General features: G+C 38.4%; 1 protein-coding gene across 1 annotated transcript; it reads left to right on the top strand.

The window, feature by feature from the left end:
- Positions 1–4,819: 4,819 nt before the first annotated feature.
- LOC139741990 (deoxynucleotidyltransferase terminal-interacting protein 2-like) lies at positions 4,820–9,558 on the top strand. The gene is made up of 6 exons (XM_071652555.1): positions 4,820–5,445; positions 6,168–6,306; positions 6,915–7,010; positions 7,496–7,660; positions 8,570–8,679; positions 9,340–9,558. Exons 1-6 carry the CDS (start codon positions 4,820–4,822, stop codon positions 9,443–9,445), a joined length of 1,242 nt encoding a protein of 413 aa, XP_071508656.1. The 3' UTR covers positions 9,446–9,558.
- Positions 9,559–19,918: the final 10,360 nt, after the last annotated feature.

The raw sequence follows: 19,918 nt of genomic DNA, 5'->3' as shown, positions 1-19,918 counted from the left end.
GAAATACAATGTACATGTATATAGAATAGAAATAGCACTCTCCTCTATACGCTTGCTTCAAACATTTGTTATTGTTCGTAAAATGAGAGCAGACTAATCCAATGGGGGTACAATGTACTTACGGAAATATTTGACACCGATGCCCTTCCAGGCTTCTTCAGATCATGACGTCATTATATTCTAGTCACGCATATCACAGTAAAATCCCATCTTAGAGCCTATACTAGTACTATATATCACAATATGCAATAGGATCATTTCCAAACCAAACATCAATCAAATATGATGGCGCTCTTTTCAACTCCTCTCCAATAGGCCTACCATAGACAAGGTAGGTGAGTCCACGTGTCCTCCGAAGTTAATTCAGCACCTCACTATAGTATCCATCTCTCTTTCCAATTTTCATTTAGTGCTGATGGGTGCTTCACATATCGCACACACAAACTTACACACAAACACGCACATACACACCAGATACAATTGTTGCTCTCATCACGTCTCCATTTACCTCCACCCCCCCCCCCACCCCCCGAAAATCAATTGACAAAATATGAGACGAAACTCTTTGAGTAGGCCTATAACTTCTGGACATAAGAATTACAAAAATATGCGTGTAGAATAATTCATCCGGCAACCAGAGGAGCACAAAGTCATTCAAAAATGTATTTTGTACACATAATCAGATCAGTGCCGTGACGTGCTTGACCTTCCGACCACCATCTCGGGTGATGACGAGCACGTCGTCGATTCCAGCATCGACGCCGGCCAGAGGGCGAGCGAGGGTGTCGAACGTACAGAGGTCGTAGACTTTGTCGAGGACACCAACACCTGTACCGAAGACAAGGTCTCCAGCGAGAAGCCGGAGGGGAAGGAGGAGCCGGCTGAAACACCAGATGCCGCACCACAGGTAAAGGATGCAGGGAGAGTATCACCGTGGAGACAGAGAATGAAGAAAATAATTTCAGTGAGCAAAATATACGAATGAAACAGGAGAGGAGACTTTCGCAGAAAAACTGATAGAGAATGCACTAGCTATCGGCTAGAATATAGACCGGAGTAATGATAATCGGAGAGAAAATGAAAGTCAAATCATGCAAAAAGGAAAAGAACGTTAAAATATAGTTTGAAGATGGAAAATGTAGTTTGCATAACTTTCAATGGTCGTCTGTCTGCCAGAGATGCTTAAAGGCGCTATTGAGCTGATTGTGATCTCGGTATCAAAAGAAACATGTTTATATCTTTTTAAATCAATAATCCAATTCAATTTAATTCAATTACTTACCACACACACACTATACACACACAACAGGTATCTAGTGCGATTATACACGGAGAAATAATAGCATTTTGTTGCGTTTATAATCATAACTTCCCTGGATTTATTCCAACATTATTGTTAAAATCTGCCCGTACTTTCACGTTTTATAATCTTGGTTTAAAAGTCTCAGGAAGCGATTGATTATATTGAGATCAAAATAAGTCATTAACATTTGTTCATTTATTAATAAATCCATTCATGCACGCAAGTACAACAGAACTTTGTGATCACATACCTTAACAGCAGAAGTTGTGCGTGATGAGCATCGATACTCCAGAGAGCAGAACTTCACTGGAGACGAACAACCTTCAGACAGAGGAGACAACTCCATCAGAGGCGGAAGAGGAGATCGCTTCTACCTCAAATGCTCCTTTTGTCAAGGAGGATGATCTCGTGGTCGAGAGTCTCGACGACTCGGATGAATCAGATGATGAAGCTAAGGCCCACTCACGAGGTAAATATACAGAGCAAAATATAACAACTCTGAAGCAGATTTCACTTCATATAATGTTTAGGGCTCAAGGGTATTTTCGATGTTTGGTTGACATGTAAAAATCCGATTCTCTGATAACTGAGATGTAATTGATTGGTTCCGATATACTTTTCTCCCACGCAATTTAGTTTTCGTGTTGTATTCCAGTCTTGCGCATGCATGCTTCTCTGTTACTTCATGTATTATGTTACAGAAGAAAAGGAAGAAAGTATCAACAGCATTTTCCGCATTATTTTTAGTGTTTGCCCTTTGACGTTGATACCTGGAAAACGTAGTCGAATTCGGATCACTTCCAAAATACCTAAATTCGCATCTTAAAAAAAAAAAAAAAAAAACTTCGCAAGTCTTCAGCAATCAGTTACATGCGCTGCCTTCCATAATTCGTGATTCAATAAATGGAAGGAAATAATAATTTTGAAAGTCAACAAAATGATATGCCTCTTTCTTTCTTTCCTTCTCTTCCTATTTTTTTTTCTCGCCTTTGCCAATTTTTCCTTTCTTCTTCCTCTGTTTATACTACTAATATACTGCCTTCTCTTTTGATGTAATTTGTTCAATCTTCTCTTTTCTCTCTTTTTTTAAAGTCTTATTCTGCCATTTGAATGATATTCCTTCTCTCGTCTACTTTGTCTATGTCCTCGACCTTAATCTCCTATTGTCTAGTTGAGAGCCTTGCTGACTCTGGATTGGGTTCAAGTTCTCCAACGATGCTCGACATCAACTACGAACCCGATTTCGAGCCCGAGAGCCCACCGGACGAGCACGACCACGACGTTGATAACTTCGAGGGTGCGGACGGAGATGGAGAATACGTGTATCCATCATATTCGGATTCCGACTCCTTCGAATCCCTCTCGGATAGCGACGATGAGGCGGAGATGAGGAGATTGCTGATCAGGGATAGCGATGAGGAGGTCGACTATAGGTACATTTCCTCCGACTCGGACAGTGACTTCGACTCTGACGACGAGGATTACAGCTACAGGAGCCGCAGGGAAAATGGCCTTCCAAGATACCAGTCGGAGATGGCTATTGCAGAATGGAGGGAGGGGGTCGCGGTAATTGAAGTTCCATCGATCGTGCTATGTGTTTTTTACTTCATCGTGTTTCTTTTTGTTTTGTTGCATGGTTCTTTTTCTCTATATTTGGTCATTGCATGAAATATAAAGCTTCTTAGCTTTTATGCTTGCATAGCAGACCTCATGAAAAGGAAGCAAAGAATAACGAAATCGTGATGGATGAATCTCTATGAATAATGCATATCATAGTTCTTCTTGTTAAAAGAGTGACTGTTTGCGTGATGAATAACCAAACCATAATGAACTATATACTAGTCAGTTTTCCATTTACCAAGCTATTTGTCCCGATTTCCCAATAGATAATGAATTTAATGACAAGCGTTTGTGCTTTTGCGAACTTAAAGGGATCGTATTATAGTTTTGGTTGAGACCTAATTTCAGGTTTCTAACATTTTTTGGTGAGATAATGAGAAACCTCTTGTGCAATATGAAAGAGAAAGTAATTCCATGAGGAATTCAACGTTTATTTGATGAAAATTGGTTTTGAAATGGCTGAGATATCCACAACAGAGCGATTCTAATAAAGTGTGGGACCCACATTTTATCACGATCGCTTTGTTTTACTTTGTTTTTGGATGTTTCAGTCATTCCAAATCCGATGTTCATCAAATAAGGCTTGAATTCCTTTTAAAATGGTATGTTCTGTACTACTTCATAAGTGTCTTCTTGGTACTATCTCGCAAAAAGTTAAAAGCCCAATTCTCTTCTCCACCAATACTGTTTCGTCCCTTTAAAGTTCTATGGTAAAATTTACGTATATTTATGTTATAATTTACATAGATCAATACTATATTTATTGCGATAATTAGTCAGACTAAACGTTGACCATGTTATTGTTGCTGCTGTATAATTATCAGGCTCAGAATGTTAGCAGCGGTCAGATTACTTTACACTTTATACTGTTTATTTCATCCAATTGCTTCACTGCAAAAATAGCATATGCAATCGGCAGCTGAACTTGCCGACGAGATCAGCTACGTCTTGGAGCACGAAGCAGACGCCTCACCAGAAGACCTCCTTCGACGGGCAATCAGGAATTCATGGATGAATCGAATGGGCATCATCGATTAGCTCGTTCGGCGCCGGCCGAGGCGGCAGTTGGGGCAAAGGAACATTGGACGGTGTCATTTGGAAGGTACTTTTGTACAAAATCTGCTCTAATAGTCAATGTTAGTCGGAAGAAAATCTAAACTTACTATCCCTGTCTATTTCCAGCCTAACTGATCACAAATGACGACATTCTCCCACGTTCAGTTATCCGTCTCTCATGATAATATAAAAATGCGGCTAGGTTCCGTGCTAAAGTGAAATAAACTGAACTGAACTGAAATATATACAGATATACATGAAAAAATCATTACCTATACTTCTATTATTTTCACATTCATGTTGTGTATTGTGTAATACTAACATTAATTCCATATGTTTTTTCTATACGTTTGTAATACCTTTGATCACATTCCAGTCGTGACATTTGTCATTGCTTGTGTTTTTTTTATCAAAATTTGAATTAATATTTGTTTGAATGCAGAAATAAACCAAAAACCATGCCAAACCAAACTGTTCACTGACTACAATAGCCTATAGAGGGGCCTGCTTGTCCTGTTATGTTGTTTTTCTTCTTCTTCTTCTTCTTCCGAGTAAGTGCAGTCCACCATCTGGTGTATTTTCGCACTGTGTTTATTATGTCACTCATTGAACTTGCTAAATTACTATGCAAATTAGGGTGTTAGGGAGGAGGTTCAAAGCTTAAAAAATGTTAAAAATTAAGATTTTAGATGGAATAAAACGTACTTGTTTATGACTTCATTATTATAGATTTCAAAGATTGAATACCCATCTTTGTCTTTGAAACCGTGCTGAGAGCCACGAGAGATTCATTATTCGCTATTAATTTGCTCTTGTACGCCACCATAGCTAAAAGGAAAGATGGCTCTCACAAGAAGCAAACGTGGTCAGGGAACTCGTGGGTCGACCGTACGTGGTAAAACACCTAAGAAGAAGGTTGGAAGGGCAAAATGTGATCAGGAAGCTCCATCTAAAGAAGGACAGAAAGATGAAAGAACTAGTGACAGTGATGAATCAGTTCGAAAAACTGAGGTAACAAACGATAGCATGCGCGACAGCAAAGTAGCCGCCTCGGCCAGCGGAACGGCACCTGCCCTCTCCCCCGACGGGGCAGGGGACGAACTTGGGGAAGATGCGTCATCACATGCCGACGACGCGCGGAGTTCGGATACAGAAGAGGAAACTAATGACTTTCCATTATTCGTTGTTGACTCTAAGCCAGACTTCAAACTAATACTGGATGGAAACAGTGATGACGACGAGGAAGAGCTGGAGGAGATAGTCACCGGACTTAAATTCACAATCGACAGAAAAGGAAAAACTTACTCAAGATTAAGTGCAACAGCCGACGGAGAATTGAATGCTGTGGAACAAGGCCTCAATTTGCAGACCGGCGACAGTACAACAAAGTCAAAGGCCGATTCTGATTCGCTGGGCCTATTTTTCAAGCACAAAGAAAATGTTAAATCAGGAAAAAAGAAGGAAAGGTAAGTCACATGAGTGAGCATTTGCAAGTTGCCTAGCTGCATAGCTGTTGGTCCTAACACTAACAGTTATAAAAGTAGGCTTCATGTCAAGTAATTTCATTGCACAAACTGTCATTGTCAATTGTGTGTCATTCTATTCAAAGAAAAGGGAAAGTAATTAGACACCCTAATCCCAATGCATGTAGTAATAGTGTCTACTCAAAGAATAAGAACAATGCTTTTGTTGACTAAATTAATAGTAATTATTTGATTTTAAGTAATGACCATGGGATAGCTACAGTGACTGACACATTTCTTTCTTTACTAGCATGTATTAATTAAATTTTACTGTTAAAGTGGAAATTTTCACAATGTTGAAATTGTTAGCGCATTTCTCACGCAACCAGATACTAGCACAAAAATAAAAGCATGCCAATATATTTGCTTGTCATATATTACAGCAGTCAATGTCTTGATTCCGCGGAATTAAAAACATGCTAAACTCTTCTTACCCCACCAAGTGTGAAAAATTAGTCACTCTTTTACAGTATCAGTGTAACATTGAGCAATCCCCTTCTTCTATTTATACCACGAACTAGTGCAAGGCTCAGTCAGGCAACAGTGATAGTCTGCAAAGATTTGTATGGAACTAGATCTCCACTTGCTATACAATAATGTTCAGAGACCCATCACTATTAATGCGATTTGTGTATATTACCTATACCTTGACCATGAACATGAAGAGCTGCTGCTTTGGAAGCGCCGTGTGAGATAGATGTCGGCTTTGACTTGGGAGACAGCTACATCAGCCTGGATGGAGGGGACCCGGCATCCAGCAAGGCAGCAGTAGAGAATATTCTGCTGAAGAGTCAGAAGGATAAGGTGAGCATTTGATAGTCTGCAACCAAGACTCACTGTTTTTAGTAAAGTAATACATGAATGGTAGGTTATGATAGTATGTTTTATCAACATCAACATGTACTGTAAAAGTATTGCTATTGCCATGTACCGTGATTTGCTTCATTTAAAGTCACAGAAATTGATTTGTATGAAAGTAGGAATGTTGTTGTGTTTGTTTGTTTTATGTTGTTTTGATACTGACCTTTCGTACCTGAACAAGAAAAAAGAAGACAACAAACTTACATCTAAGCCTTTATAAGTTCCACTGTTGGCACACCTTGATTAATATCATGCATTGTCCTGTGATAAGATTTGAATGTACATCAAAATCAGCAGGATGGCACTTGCTGCGCCATCCAGTGCAAAATCATGATTTACCGTGCCATGCCTTTTCATTAAAACTAAAACCAATTTCCCACAGTGGCATGATCATTAAAACTTGAACAGGTAATATGTGTCAGGAAAATTGGTTGATTATTGATTATCTGATTTGTCAGGTACTTACTGCTATCAGTTAAAATTATGCTGTGTAACAGCTAATGTTTGCTAATTGCATGTATTGACATTGTGAATGATTGTTATTCACACAGTTAATCAAGAATAGTGTGCTGACTCCAGACTTTGAGAAACGGCACGCCACACCATCTTACTACCCAGCAGCTCGTCAAGAGAAGAAAAGGAGAAAAGTAAGTTTGTTTGTTTGTTAAAGCATACGCAGACAAGACTGGAAATTCAACTTAGACTTGACTTCTTTGTGTATGGAGCATGTGAGTTGTTTTTAAGTTAAGGAAATATGCATGCTAAGGAAATTGATCAGCAAATGATTTAGCAGTTGATTTGTGCTTTGCTAACCCACAAGACATTAACAATCAAATTTTAATGATAACAGCTTTATAGAAGGAAGACTCCACATGCATACTGGAATATTTGTATTTCATTTGCTGACTTAAGAGCAAGGATTTCGATGTACTCCTTATTTTTTAATTCCATGTTTTTCCAGTGGAAGTTAAGCATTGATTACAGTGCTGGTCATGATGAGCCACTTCATAACATCATACAGAATTAATGCCATGGGATCAATTTATGGCGAGCATGCATTGTCAAATTTTTACGAGAGTTTTATACACAAATAGATATTGAATAGTCCCTTTAACATTGCCTCTCCTCACAGCAAGAGCGTGAGTCATCCGCAGGCCCCGGCTGGTTCGACATGAGGGCCCCAGAGATGACGGAAGAGCTGCGCAACGACATCAAGGTCATCCGCATGAGGTCCACCCTGGACCCCAAGAGATTCTACAAGGGCAACGACACGGCTGCTCTGCCAAAGTTTGTGCAGGTCAGTTCTCCCTCCATTCATACATGAGTAATATATCACTCTTGGTCATTGGCTTTTATTTCTGAGAGTAAAATGTGATATAAGACTTTCAGTTAACTTCAATGTTTTGCTTTGCTTTTGTTGTGAAAATCTTCTCTTGGCTTGGAAATTAAGTTTAGGTATCACTTTATTCTGTCGAAATTTCTTTGTACTGGTCGAGATTTAAAAAAAAAAAAGAGGAAGAAGAAGACTGCAATATGAAGAAGTAAGTTTGAAATTTAGAATGAGAAAAATGTCATTATCATTACAAAAAAGTCTTCATGTAGGAATGTCCCTTCCCCTTTTAATATGGTTGTCCAAAGCTTAATAAGGCCTATTAACCTTGGTTATCTGAGTACCGGTATCTGTTGCCACTAGGAGCACAAAATTCTACCTACCTAGAACAGTAGTGTATTGAAGCCATTTTCTCATTTGAAACTATGGCATGGTGAATTCAAACAGTGTAGATAGTCATTTTGTTGAACAGCACAAAATTATATGACAAGGTCATGGATGGAATTCCCAACCAAGTGATAAACCTATGGAGGTGTGATGTACTCTTATTTCTGACTTTCAGTTTTACCACATAGAAAATTTTGTTCTCAGTACATGTATATTGGACCTTTGCTAATAAAACCAGTGTCCTTATTCTTTAGTTTAAATACATGTATGATATATGTGGACCATTTGAAGAGTGCACTGACATTCAGACTTGTTTCTACTTTGAATTATTAGTAATGGGCAATTAATTTCACTTGGTTCCTTCAGTCCTCATCCATTTCTATATGATGTCACCCAGGCTACTAAAGTAAAACAAACTTGACCATTACTGTTGTTTGAGTGTTAGGTTCCTTACATAGCATCTGCACTTTGACCATTTGTACTGACCAGGTTGGCACAGTCGTGGACAGTCCTCAGGACTTCTACCACTCCCGCATCCCGAAGAAGCAGCGGCAGCAGACCTTGGTTGAAGAACTTCTGGCTGATGCGGACTCCAGGAGGTAAGTGGATATGTCGGTCAGTCAAGTCTCTTGTCCGGGGACAGAAGGCAGGTATGGGAATCTGATGGAATAAAGTTTTCCTTTCCTTTCTCAACCATCTATACGGAGACAGCATCAGGGTTGTGGCGAGTTTAGTCTTGAAGCTGATTTCAGCTTTGTTTGGTTTTGATTTTCAGCTTATTTTAAGCATTTTGTACAAAAATATAGGAGCTTCTGTGACTTCAGGTTTTTATCAACTCTTTTTTATTTGTGGTCACTCATACCCCTGCAGCATGCTTTGCATGAACAAGTGAATATTTAAACAAGAAAATGCCAGGAGATTGAAATGTGATAGTGAGATGACAGAGCTTATACATTTGTCTGAGAGTTTCCTAATCTCTCGTGACCATGTAGAATTGTACAGAGTGTATGTATATATGAGAGTACTTCCCTGTCCTCAGGAAAGAGTGATACTTGCCAATGTTTTCCCATATCTGCCGTGTTGTGTTTGAGTTTGACAACTGCATTGCAAAAACGATACGTTGTGATATTCATCCATAAATTCTCTTCAAATCAAACTGTTCTTCCCTGTAAAACTGCATCAAACAATGAATCTGTAAGTGTTATAACTTGTTGTTAACAGTGAGACTTCTGTCAATTCTCTTTCATCACATTTTTCAGTTACAACAAGAGGAAATACATGGAGTTACAAGAAAAATTCCGCTCCTTCACGAGGGGAGGCAAAAAACACAGAGGCCGGAAGAAGATGGGTGGAAAGAAGAGATAGTAGCAGAGCAAACTCAACAACCTCCAGAAAACAGATGATGCCTCCTCAAAATACCACCACCCCGGCCTTTCAAGTTACACTGGATTGAAACAGAGATCAGTGCAGATATGAGACTTGCAACTCCCTCATCAAGCATCCAGTGAGAGAGTAGGAGGATATTAGATTCTGCCCCACCCCTTACCCAGTTCATGAAGCGACGTATCTTCTCCGGCCTCCAAGGACCTGAGATGAATTTTCATGCAGATACTAGTTTGAGACTTGCAGTGCCCCATACTGTACGTCGTAATAGCAGGAGAAACTTCAGATCAGTCTCTTGTCCTCCACCCCAGGGCTGACTGTTTCCCCTTTGGCCTCCATCATCCCTTTGGACCTTGCTCATCTGGACAGGTTGGCCATCCATTCTACCAGCCGTTATCTTTGGGCCATTCCAGATGAGCTGTTTGACCCTCTTCAAACCAACACACTCATAATTCCTTCAAATTTCTACAGAACAGGATGCCTGGAGATGCATACCAGACTCTCAGACTTAAGATATCAGAAATCATGTGGAAGCAGGGTCTATGCTGTCTACCGTTACACTCTGTTGGGGGAAAGGAAGCAACATGACAGAGTAGATAAATATTAGATTCCGCCCCACACCTCAGCCCAATCTTCAAGCAACATATCTTCTCAGGCCTCCAAGGATCTGAAATGAATTTTCACGCAGATACTATTTGAGACCTGCAGTTCCCTATGCTGTATGTCGTAATAGCAGGAGAAACTTTAGATCAGCCTCTTGTCCTCCACCCCTGGGCCTCCACTGTTTCCCCTTTGGCCTCCACTGCCCTTTTGGACCTTGCTCATCTGGACAGTTTGGCCATCCATTCTACCAGCCACTATCATTGGGCCATTCCAGATGAGCTGTTTGACCCCCATCAAACCAACACACTCATAATTCCTTCGAGTTACTGCAGAGCAGGAGGCCTGGAGGTGCATATCAGACTCACAGACTTAAGATATCAGAAATCATCTGAACGCATGGTCTATGCCGTCTAGCCTTACACTCTGTTGGGGGAAAGGGAGCAACATGAGAGCAGTAAGTGAATATTCGATTCCGCCCCACTTCTTACCCTGTTCTTGAAGCAACGTATCTTCTCCAGCCTCCAAGGACCTGAGATGAATTTTCACACAGATACTAGTTTGAGACTTGCAGTGCCCCATCTTGTACATCGTAATAGCAGGAGAAACTTCAAATCGGCCTCTTGTCCTCCACCCCAGGGCTGACTGTTTCCCCTTTGGCCTCCATCATCCCTTTGGACCTTGCTCATCTGGACACGTTGGCCATCCATTCTACCAGCCGTTATCGTTGGGGCATTCCAGATGAGCTGCTTGACCCCCTTCAAGCCAACACACTTATGATTCCTTCAAATTTCTGCAGAGCAGGAGGCCTGGGGATGCATATCAGACTCTCAGACTTAAGATATCAGAAATCATGTGGAAGCAGGGTCTATGCTGTCTAACGTTACACTCTGTTGGGGGAAAGGAAGCGACATGAGAACAGTAGGTGAATATTAGATTCCGCCCCACCCCTTACTATGTCCTTGAAGCGACATATCTGCTCCGGCCTCCAAGGACCTGAGATGAATTTTCACGCAGATACTAGTGTTTGAGACTTGCGGTGCCCATACTGTATGTCGTAACGGCAGGAGAAACTTCAGATCAGCCTCTTGTCCTCCACCCTGGGGCCAACTGTTTCCCCTTTGGCATCCTTCAATCCTTTGGACCTTGCTCATCTGGACAGTTAGGCCATCCATTCTACCAGCCACTATCGTTGGGCCATTCCAGATGAGCTGTTTGACCCTCTTCAAACCAACACACTCATAATTCCTTCAAATTTCTGCAGAGCAGGAGGCCTGGAGGTGCATACCAGACTCTCAGACTTAAGATATCAGAAATTGTGTGGATGCAGGGTCTATGCTGTCTACCGTTACACTCTGTTGGGGGAAAAGAAGCAACATGATTAATCTTTTCCTATCGTATGTATTTTCAAGACCATGAATAGGCAACTCCCTTCATTTCCGATGTGATGACATGGGCAACCCCATCTTGAGAAAAAATAGCAACTAGGGAATAGCAATGTCACGATTCAGAGCTTGAAGTCAAACCTTAGTGTACTAGTAGTTTATCTTGTCACTGGCCTTGGAAATGTTAAAGAATCTGGACCATAATCAGTCAAATGGTATGAAACTTTAGCTCTGCTGGAGCACCCTCTCAATTGGGGTGGCACGCTTTAAATCTCATTCACTTATTCACCTTTCGCTAATTTGTACATTTTACTCTGAAAATGTTAGAAATAGGCAATTTCATGCTGGAACTTTCATAGATGTGTCTTGGGGCGGTAGGCAGGATGAATGCTACATTCCTTAATGCAATGCCAAGGACATCAAAGTGCCTCATTGAGCTGTTGACAGCACCAGTGGAAAATTAAGAATATCGTTCATAACTCCATTTAAGTTGAAGTGCCATTTCGTAATACAGTAAAACCTGTCACAGCAACCACCTGCCACGTACTACCGCTAAAAACAATTCCCTCCAAGAGGAAAAGCCTGTTAAAGAACCTCCTTAAAGCAGTCATCACTTGTTTATGAATGCCGTATTTGCCGGTGATAAGGCCACTATTTTTTTTACAAAACGAAAGCAGTAAAGTTGGGGTGAGGCATATATGCCGACACAAGCAATTATTGTCTTTTCAACTCAGAGAACCACTTGCCTGTTCCAACACACATAATCATGTATGGGACTATGCAATGTGCCAATGAGAAACGCAATATTGTGTATCAACCACTGAATTAATCAATCTTACAGACAATGCTATGTTCTGCAGTCAAGGTGTTTTTTTTTTTCATTACCTTCGTAGCACTGTTGCTTGTGTTAATTCAACAAAAATGTTTTTAAAAAAAGAAAGAAAGAAAGAAAGCACAGTGCGATTGCATGTTGGTGTGCATATAGTCAGTGTGGTGATTGTAATCCTGCACACATCACACGCTAGCACATCACACATCTCTCTGATAATGGCCTATTGAATAGTACAGTGTGTGTGAGTAAAGACACACTGGTACTAGGATATCGAATAGTGTGTTCGGGTGTGCACACACTCAGCCATTCTTCAAATTAGCGTCCTACTTTACAGAAATATTACTCAAAATCCTGACACAAAGTTTGTATCAACCGGACAAATGTACCGGTAATATAAAACAAGCATAATTATTGTTAGAAAAGCCTTGGAAAGATGGAGAAATAACAAACTTTCTCAGAAATATAATGTGGAGTAGTAAGGAAATTTTAATCAGAACAAAATCCCTTTGATTTTTTTTCTTCTGTTTTTCATCACCAAAGTTGAGATGCGGCTTATCCAGCGCTGCTGCCTTATCACCGGCAAATACGGTAACGGCCACTTTTTTGTTTTTGATGCTATAGACAGGTTTGACTGTAGCATCCTTTATACCTGGGCTTTAAAGGAACACAGGTACAATCAAAACATTAAGCAAAGGTAAGTTCCCCCTAAAACAAATCTCTTCAAATTTCTGAATCAGGAACCGTTGAGGATATCTGACTACAGGGGCATTTAGCTGTATTTCTCAGCTGCCTTTCCTGTTTAATTCAATGGATATCACTGGGCCACGCTTTAGTGAGCACACCCTGAAGGCAAAATGGTCAGTTTTTTGATGTCCACAAGCCAAATTTCAAACCTTGGATTCAGTGATATCGGAACAAGATTTTACATTTCCAGCATGAGAAGGTAGGCAACATACAGTTTATGTACTTCCTTTCGTACCATGTGACCTGTGCACAGAATTTCATGGTTGAGAGACCATGGGATGAATATTGCCAAAATGGCACTTTTGACATGTTTCCCATGGTTAATTTATCCTAAGAGATGGAATTTATGTCTTGGAAAACTAACAGTTATGACTTTTGCACACAATATGGGTTAATTTACAGTGGAATAAGTATATTATAAAACAAAAGTACATATACAGTCAGCCTTGACTATTAAGTCAAAGCTATTTGGACTGAAGAAATAGCTTCGACTTTAAGAAAATTTGACTTCTGGGCGAATAGACTCAATGGAATATAAAGGGAAGAGGACTTGAAAAGAACTTTGACTTAGACGATTATTTGACTTCTTCGAGGGTGACTTAATCCTAACCGGACTGGGCTTTTTTTGGCTGTTCTGTGGCCGGGGGAGGGTTGAATACCCTCACCCCTTTTTGATTACCTGTGGTGTAACCTACCAAACTTAAAAATAAAAGAGAAATTAAAATTTTCATTGTTTATATTTTCTATTAATCGAATATTGTAATTTATGCATGAAATCATACATTCTGCTCTAAATCAGAAAATAAAGCATCTAGAATTGTGATTTTTGGTGATGATATTTTTTGTAGCATTCCTAAACAATGTACTTGAAAAAAAAAAATCTGGTATCAAAATTAATTTCTTATGTATTGTATTGTTTTATGAAATTCTTATGTTTTTCTCTTTTTCGACCCTTTGTATTTGCCATTTTGTTCGCAAAAGTTATGACAACCTATTTCAAGTATTATTATGGTAAAATTAATTGATTTCAGTTAATGAAAGTGAAAAGTGATATCTTTGAATAAAGTGAAAAAACTAATATTTGCATAGACTTTGTACACAAAAATCACGATTCTGAGCCATTTTCGGTCTGACAAGTATGTTCAAAAGGTGATAAAGTGTCATATCGGTATGCCCAATTTTTGTGAAAATGGTGTCATAAGATGTGCGAGACTTGTAAGTGAAAAGTCAGTGAGCGGCGCGGTTAAAAAAATTCACATGGCGGAATGGTCGTGGACAATGTGGGGGGGGGGGGGGGGAGTTGATTCAACCCCCCTTCAGGCATTTTAGGGTTTGATAAGCAAGGTTGACTGTGTACCATACTGAAATTATGCATCAAGCACTGCTTTGAGTTTTTGCACTAAAATCAACTTAATGATATGTTTTTCATTGTGTTTAAGGCCAATGTGCATGTACGGTGAGGTGTTTTTTTTTTTAGGGGTTTGAAAGTGCATTAGATTAAGTTTTTTTGCTGTTAAATTCCTGCTTCTTGGTGACCTGAATTCATGCATCCAGTAACTTATGGTAGCATGAACATAGGTCATCAATGCAATAAGTGCTAAATTCAACACCAATTTCCACTGTTATTGAGAATGAGTATGTTATTACAGTTAGGATGCAGATGTTTGATGTAACATCAGCCCTTTCATGACACAATGACTACAGAAAATAAAATCAAATAGAAATTTTATTTAACTTGAAAATACAAGAAATTTCAAGTAGTGCCTGCATAGTGATTATTCACATTCGTGATCAGTTTTCCTTGCTGGAGTCTGATTTTTTTTTTTTCCTAGTATACCTCATAAAATTTTCTCTATTCGTTCACTACCCAAAATTATGAAATTTGACAGAATGAAAATGAGTTTTCTTGAATTATTGTAGGAATTATTGCAAGCCATTGTTCATATGAGACATTATTATTGATGAAAGTTTGAATAAATTTAATTTATAAGGTTTATATCAGTGCTTTTGTTTATGAAGATGTGTTAATATGTAATATGTGAATTCAGATATTACTTGATCTGCATTATATTGCCTTAATTATCACAGAATAGTCAACCAATAGTATCCTATGTTCTAGACTTTTATTTAATGTGTGCAAAAGTTTAGACATTTGCCTATACAGAATAAACCTAGTCATGTTTATGTCATGAGTGTTTTCAGTCATATTGTACAGGATCCTGACATGTATTCTCTGATAACTCACAAAAGAGTAGACTATATACTTGTATCAAACATCTGCCTCCTGACAGTTAGAGCGTAAATTGCATTTTTAAAAACAGAGGACACTGATGTTTAATAGAAATGAAATTTTTCTGCATAATTTCATTATGATAATTTTTATGCCTCCGTCACAAAGTGTCACCGTAGGCATCATATGTTTTTGGGTTGTCTGTCTATCCGTCCATCTGTTAAATATTTTGTAGACAGTGTAACTTTAAAATTGTATGAGGTATCAGAATGAAATTTGGCATAAATGTATGTATGACTGGACGAAGTTGTGCCTAGATCAGCTTTGGGGTACACATGTTTATGGTCAACGGTCAAGGTCAAATCCTTAAAATTTCACAATCCCTCCCATATCTATGCAATGCTTGAAGGCATTCTCTTGAAACTTTATGTTACCAAATAAAGATTCTTAAGGGAAAGTTTTGAGCCATGGGGTCAAAGGTCAGAGGTCAAGTGAAAATGATAAGATATCATTTTTCTTTCTCCATATCTCGGAAATGGTTCCAGATATCTTCATGAAACTTAATACATTAATTATGCATATACAACTGTACTTCCTAACAGTGATTCTCTTCGGAATTTTAGCTTAAATGGGGTCTAAGGTCAGGTTAAAATGTTTTTTTTTTCTATTCAATGCTGAAATTACACTTTTCTCCATACCCTTGAGAATACTCAATACATGAACTTAGACTACGTATGTACATACATTACTACACAATGATTCTGTAGGGAAAGATTTTGGTCATGAGGTCTGAGGTCAAGTGAAAATGTTCAAATGGTACAATTTTTTTGCATGTTTTGAAAATAGCTCAAAGTATTGTCATGAAAATGGATGTTACCAGTAAGTGATTATTTGAAGAATTGCAGGCCATGGTGTCGAAGGGCAAGGATCAATAGTCAAGTAAAATTGCTCAAATTCCCAAATACGTGATTTCTTAAACAATTTATTCATCCATCCAAATGAAACCTAGTTGAAAGAAAGTACACACTCGACACATTTGTGGCAAGTATGTCATTTCAAGTTTTTGCCAATTGTCTTTAACTATTGTCCCACATTGTCAAGATTTTCTCTAGACCTATTGGTTACATGACTATTTGCTCCTTCGACATTTGCTCTGCTCCTATTTTCTCCAAGGACTTAGGCTTAGCGTTTTGATGGGGGTTTAAGTTTAGTTTGATGTGAAGATTAGGATTAGGGTTAGAGTTATGTTTGTGGGTAGAATTTATATGTTTGGCTTAACGTGCAGATTTTCATAGGAGTAATTGTCGCAGGAGCAAATGTCATGGACTCAGGAGAACCATGTGATATGGCGGAGGCATACCAGTCGCCAGAGCGACATTTCTAGTTCAATGTTTTATAATGTGCTCATTCAACCGTGAATTAGCACACATTGTGTGCAAAAGTCTTGATTAGCTTTCCAAAACATGAATTATATCTCTTAAGATAAAATTTGCCATGAGAAGCATGTTAAGATTGTCATTTTGAGCAACTTTCATCCCATGGTCACTCCACTGTGAAATTTTGTGCACAAGTCATGTGGTACGATTGGAAGCACATGAACTGTACGCTGCATGCCTTCTTATGCTGGAAATTTGAAATTTGTTCCGATATCATTGAATCAAAATTAAATTGGGCTTGTGAACTTCAAAAGTGGCCATTTTGCCTTCAGGGCATGCTCACTGGAGTGTGGCCTGGTGATATCCACTGAATTTCACATGAAAGGTAGGCGAGAAATACAGCTACATGTACGTGCCCCTGTATTCAGATTTCCTCAAAGTTTCCTCATTCAGAATTTACAGCGATTTGTTTTTTGGGGAACTTATATCTTGTGTAGTGTTTAGATGACTAACTCAGGATAACGATAGTTATTTTTTGTTTGATAAGCCACCAGATGCTCTGAATTTTATATACTTTGTTGGTGGTTATTCTATTTTGTTTTTCTGTTTCCAAGAAATTCAGTGGGTGTGCAACCCATAAATATTGATAATAGATGAAATGTGCAGGTATTGATTCTTCCGAATAGAATGGAAATCACAGTTTTTCTATCCATGTATGATCAGTAGACTTCAAATAAATCTTAATATCATATAATGTATGCCACTGGTCATACTAAATGTAATCATGTACATCTCATACAGAACTGCAATTGATTAAAATACTCATAAACTTGTACACTTGTGGCATCATGCAGACCAATTAAGAATTCTTGTGCCTATTATAGCTTGTGAAAACTGCACATTGCAGACTGATTAAAAGAATTATTTTTACTTTTATGGCTTGTGAAAACTGCACACTTTAATTTTCCCATATCAATAAGGGGGGGGGGGGGGGGGGTTGAATTTGCTGAATTTCAGATTTATTGTTCAACTTTATGAAATTGCAGTGAAATGAAAAGTAGGGGGAAAAAGAAATTGCTATGGAATGACATCCAAAGAAAATCATGGACAAGGGAAAATATATCTAGACAAGTATAATTATCTTCAAACCCAGTGTTAAACTGCAAATTAATGTGAGAAAAAAAAGAGCGCTCTCCCCCAGACAGCAAATGTGTCACGCAATGTTCATTGGTACTGCCACTGTGAATGTAGAACTAAAGTGTAGGTAGATAGTTGTCCCATTTTAGAGAAGGCCTGCCTACCGGTACTTTATCATCTTGAAATGCAAATAAGTTTGATGTGATTCTACTTCATACAAGTTTAGAAAAAGGAAATGAAAAAAAACTTGCGGAAACCCCTTAACAAAGCTTCATTTAGAATGGATGGGTTATTCTGGAACTCTGCTCATAACAGCATAAATCACAAAGCTGCATGTGCTTGACATTGTTGTCCACTATATTGTTAATGATAGATTCAAGGGGTCTCCAATCTGCAAGTTGTTACCTCTTTTTATGTGCAGAAACTAATGGTATCAACAGGATATTAGAAGAAACTAGTGAAGATCAAGAGTGACCCTAGTGACAAATTTGATCATGTTCGTCCAAACGAACTAGTTTCCATTTTCAGTTTGATGCTATTTGACTTGGAACTGACAACGTCCACAGACATTCCTATTCCAAGGCCAGTGACAAGAAACAAGATGGGGAATATCAGTTATTTGATAATCAACAAAATGAGGCAACCATATTTTCAAAGCCTGTTTACATAGGTTTCCCTCGTCAATATGTTTGAATACCAATATTCTTTTTTTTTTAATCAGAGCAAAATAATGAAATCACAATTTAATTCTAATCTTAGACCCAATGGATTAACAACCCCCAAAACTAGTTGACCTTAAAAAAAATCAAAGACAGCATAGGCCGTATAGAGCGGACCAGAAATGCACTTCTTTCCACGAGTATACCAGTGATAATAAAATTGTACCTCAATTATATTCGTGTTTTGAATGAGCAGTTTGTATACTGTGTTGCAGAGTAAATGTATTACTTCTGTTGGTGTGTCCTAGTGTGTGTGTGTGTGTATATAATGTGTGTGGTGCCAAATATTTGTACATTTTATGTGACTCTGATTACAGTGCACTCCCGTTATAACGAACACGGTTATAACGAAGTAAAAATTTGGACCGTAACATAATCCAGTTAATGCATTTTTATTGTTTATTTGTTCGGTTATAATGAAATTTCGATATACCGAAAGAAAACTGCCGGTCCCGAGGACTTCGTTATAATGGGAGTCAACTGTATTAAACTGCTATTCCACACCCTGTTCAAGTTAGTTTCAATAAAGTAAAATCAGGCAAATTGGATGGTAAAAACTTTGAATTCAATAACTTCCTTGGATGATTTTTTTTTCTCAAATGCACCATCAACTATTCTGTTAGTCTGATATTACTCAATTTATTAAAATCAAATTTAATGTGGAATGGAATGCATATGCAATTATTCGTACACTGTACTTATCTAATGGAGAAAGGCATGCAGGGGTGGTAACCCGCAGTAAACCACATGTGTATGCCAACTTTCATACAAATAACATGAAAATTGACACATAAGAACACCAATATCCGTATACCATAGCATACACCATCCAATAATGGGGCATGTATGTATGTACATGCTATCTTCACAGCATGTTCCACTTTTAACTGGGGAATGCACCACTGCATGAGAAAAGACTTGGACATGTTCTCAGTAAATTGTTTTGCCTTCTTTTAATCAATTGAAGCAGCGAACATTCAAAATATACAGGAATATCAACTTTGTTTATTTTTAAAAATAGTTAAACATTTAATTCACTGTGCAACATAAATCAACGAGACCTTCAGACGTTACAAATTTATCATGTATTTTCAAGTCATAAATTGAGTGACATTCACTACTAAAGCAAGAAACCAAAATCACCACTGGTATTACACCAAAGCAAAGTACTTGCATATATTAGAGAATGCTTATTCCTCAAATATTTACAACATCCAAAAATTGATAAAAATAGTCTATACATAGTTCTCTGTCCTATATGTGTGTTGGGCATACAATGTATTATGTGCATGAGATGAGTATTAAAATAGAAATACGCACACACACAAGACCTATGTTCTACACTTAGTACAGGGTTCTTCACTTTAAAAATAAAGGGACATTAGAAACATTACACATCAAAATAAAAAATCCTCTTGAAGTCAAGGAAACC

This window comes from Diadema antillarum, unplaced genomic scaffold (assembly GCF_040938485.1).
Source record: "Diadema antillarum isolate AM-2024a unplaced genomic scaffold, OU_Dant_1.0 seq00000973_RagTag, whole genome shotgun sequence".
NCBI classification, from domain to species: Eukaryota; Metazoa; Echinodermata; class Echinoidea; order Diadematoida; family Diadematidae; genus Diadema; species Diadema antillarum.
The sequence above is the reverse complement of the archived record's forward strand: the minus strand, read 5'-3'. Positions and strand labels throughout refer to the sequence as shown.

Bases quoted from the DNA above. Each gene is read 5' to 3' on its own strand.
- LOC139741990 (XM_071652555.1), top strand. From the start codon at position 4,820: ATGGCTCTCACAAGAAGCAAACGTGGTCAGGGAACTCGTGGGTCGACC. The intron at 7,011-7,495 runs GTAAGTTTGTTT...CTCTCCTCACAG, and splicing joins AAGAGAAGAAAAGGAGAAAA to CAAGAGCGTGAGTCATCCGC. The intron at 8,680-9,339 runs GTAAGTGGATAT...CACATTTTTCAG, and splicing joins GCTGATGCGGACTCCAGGAG to TTACAACAAGAGGAAATACA.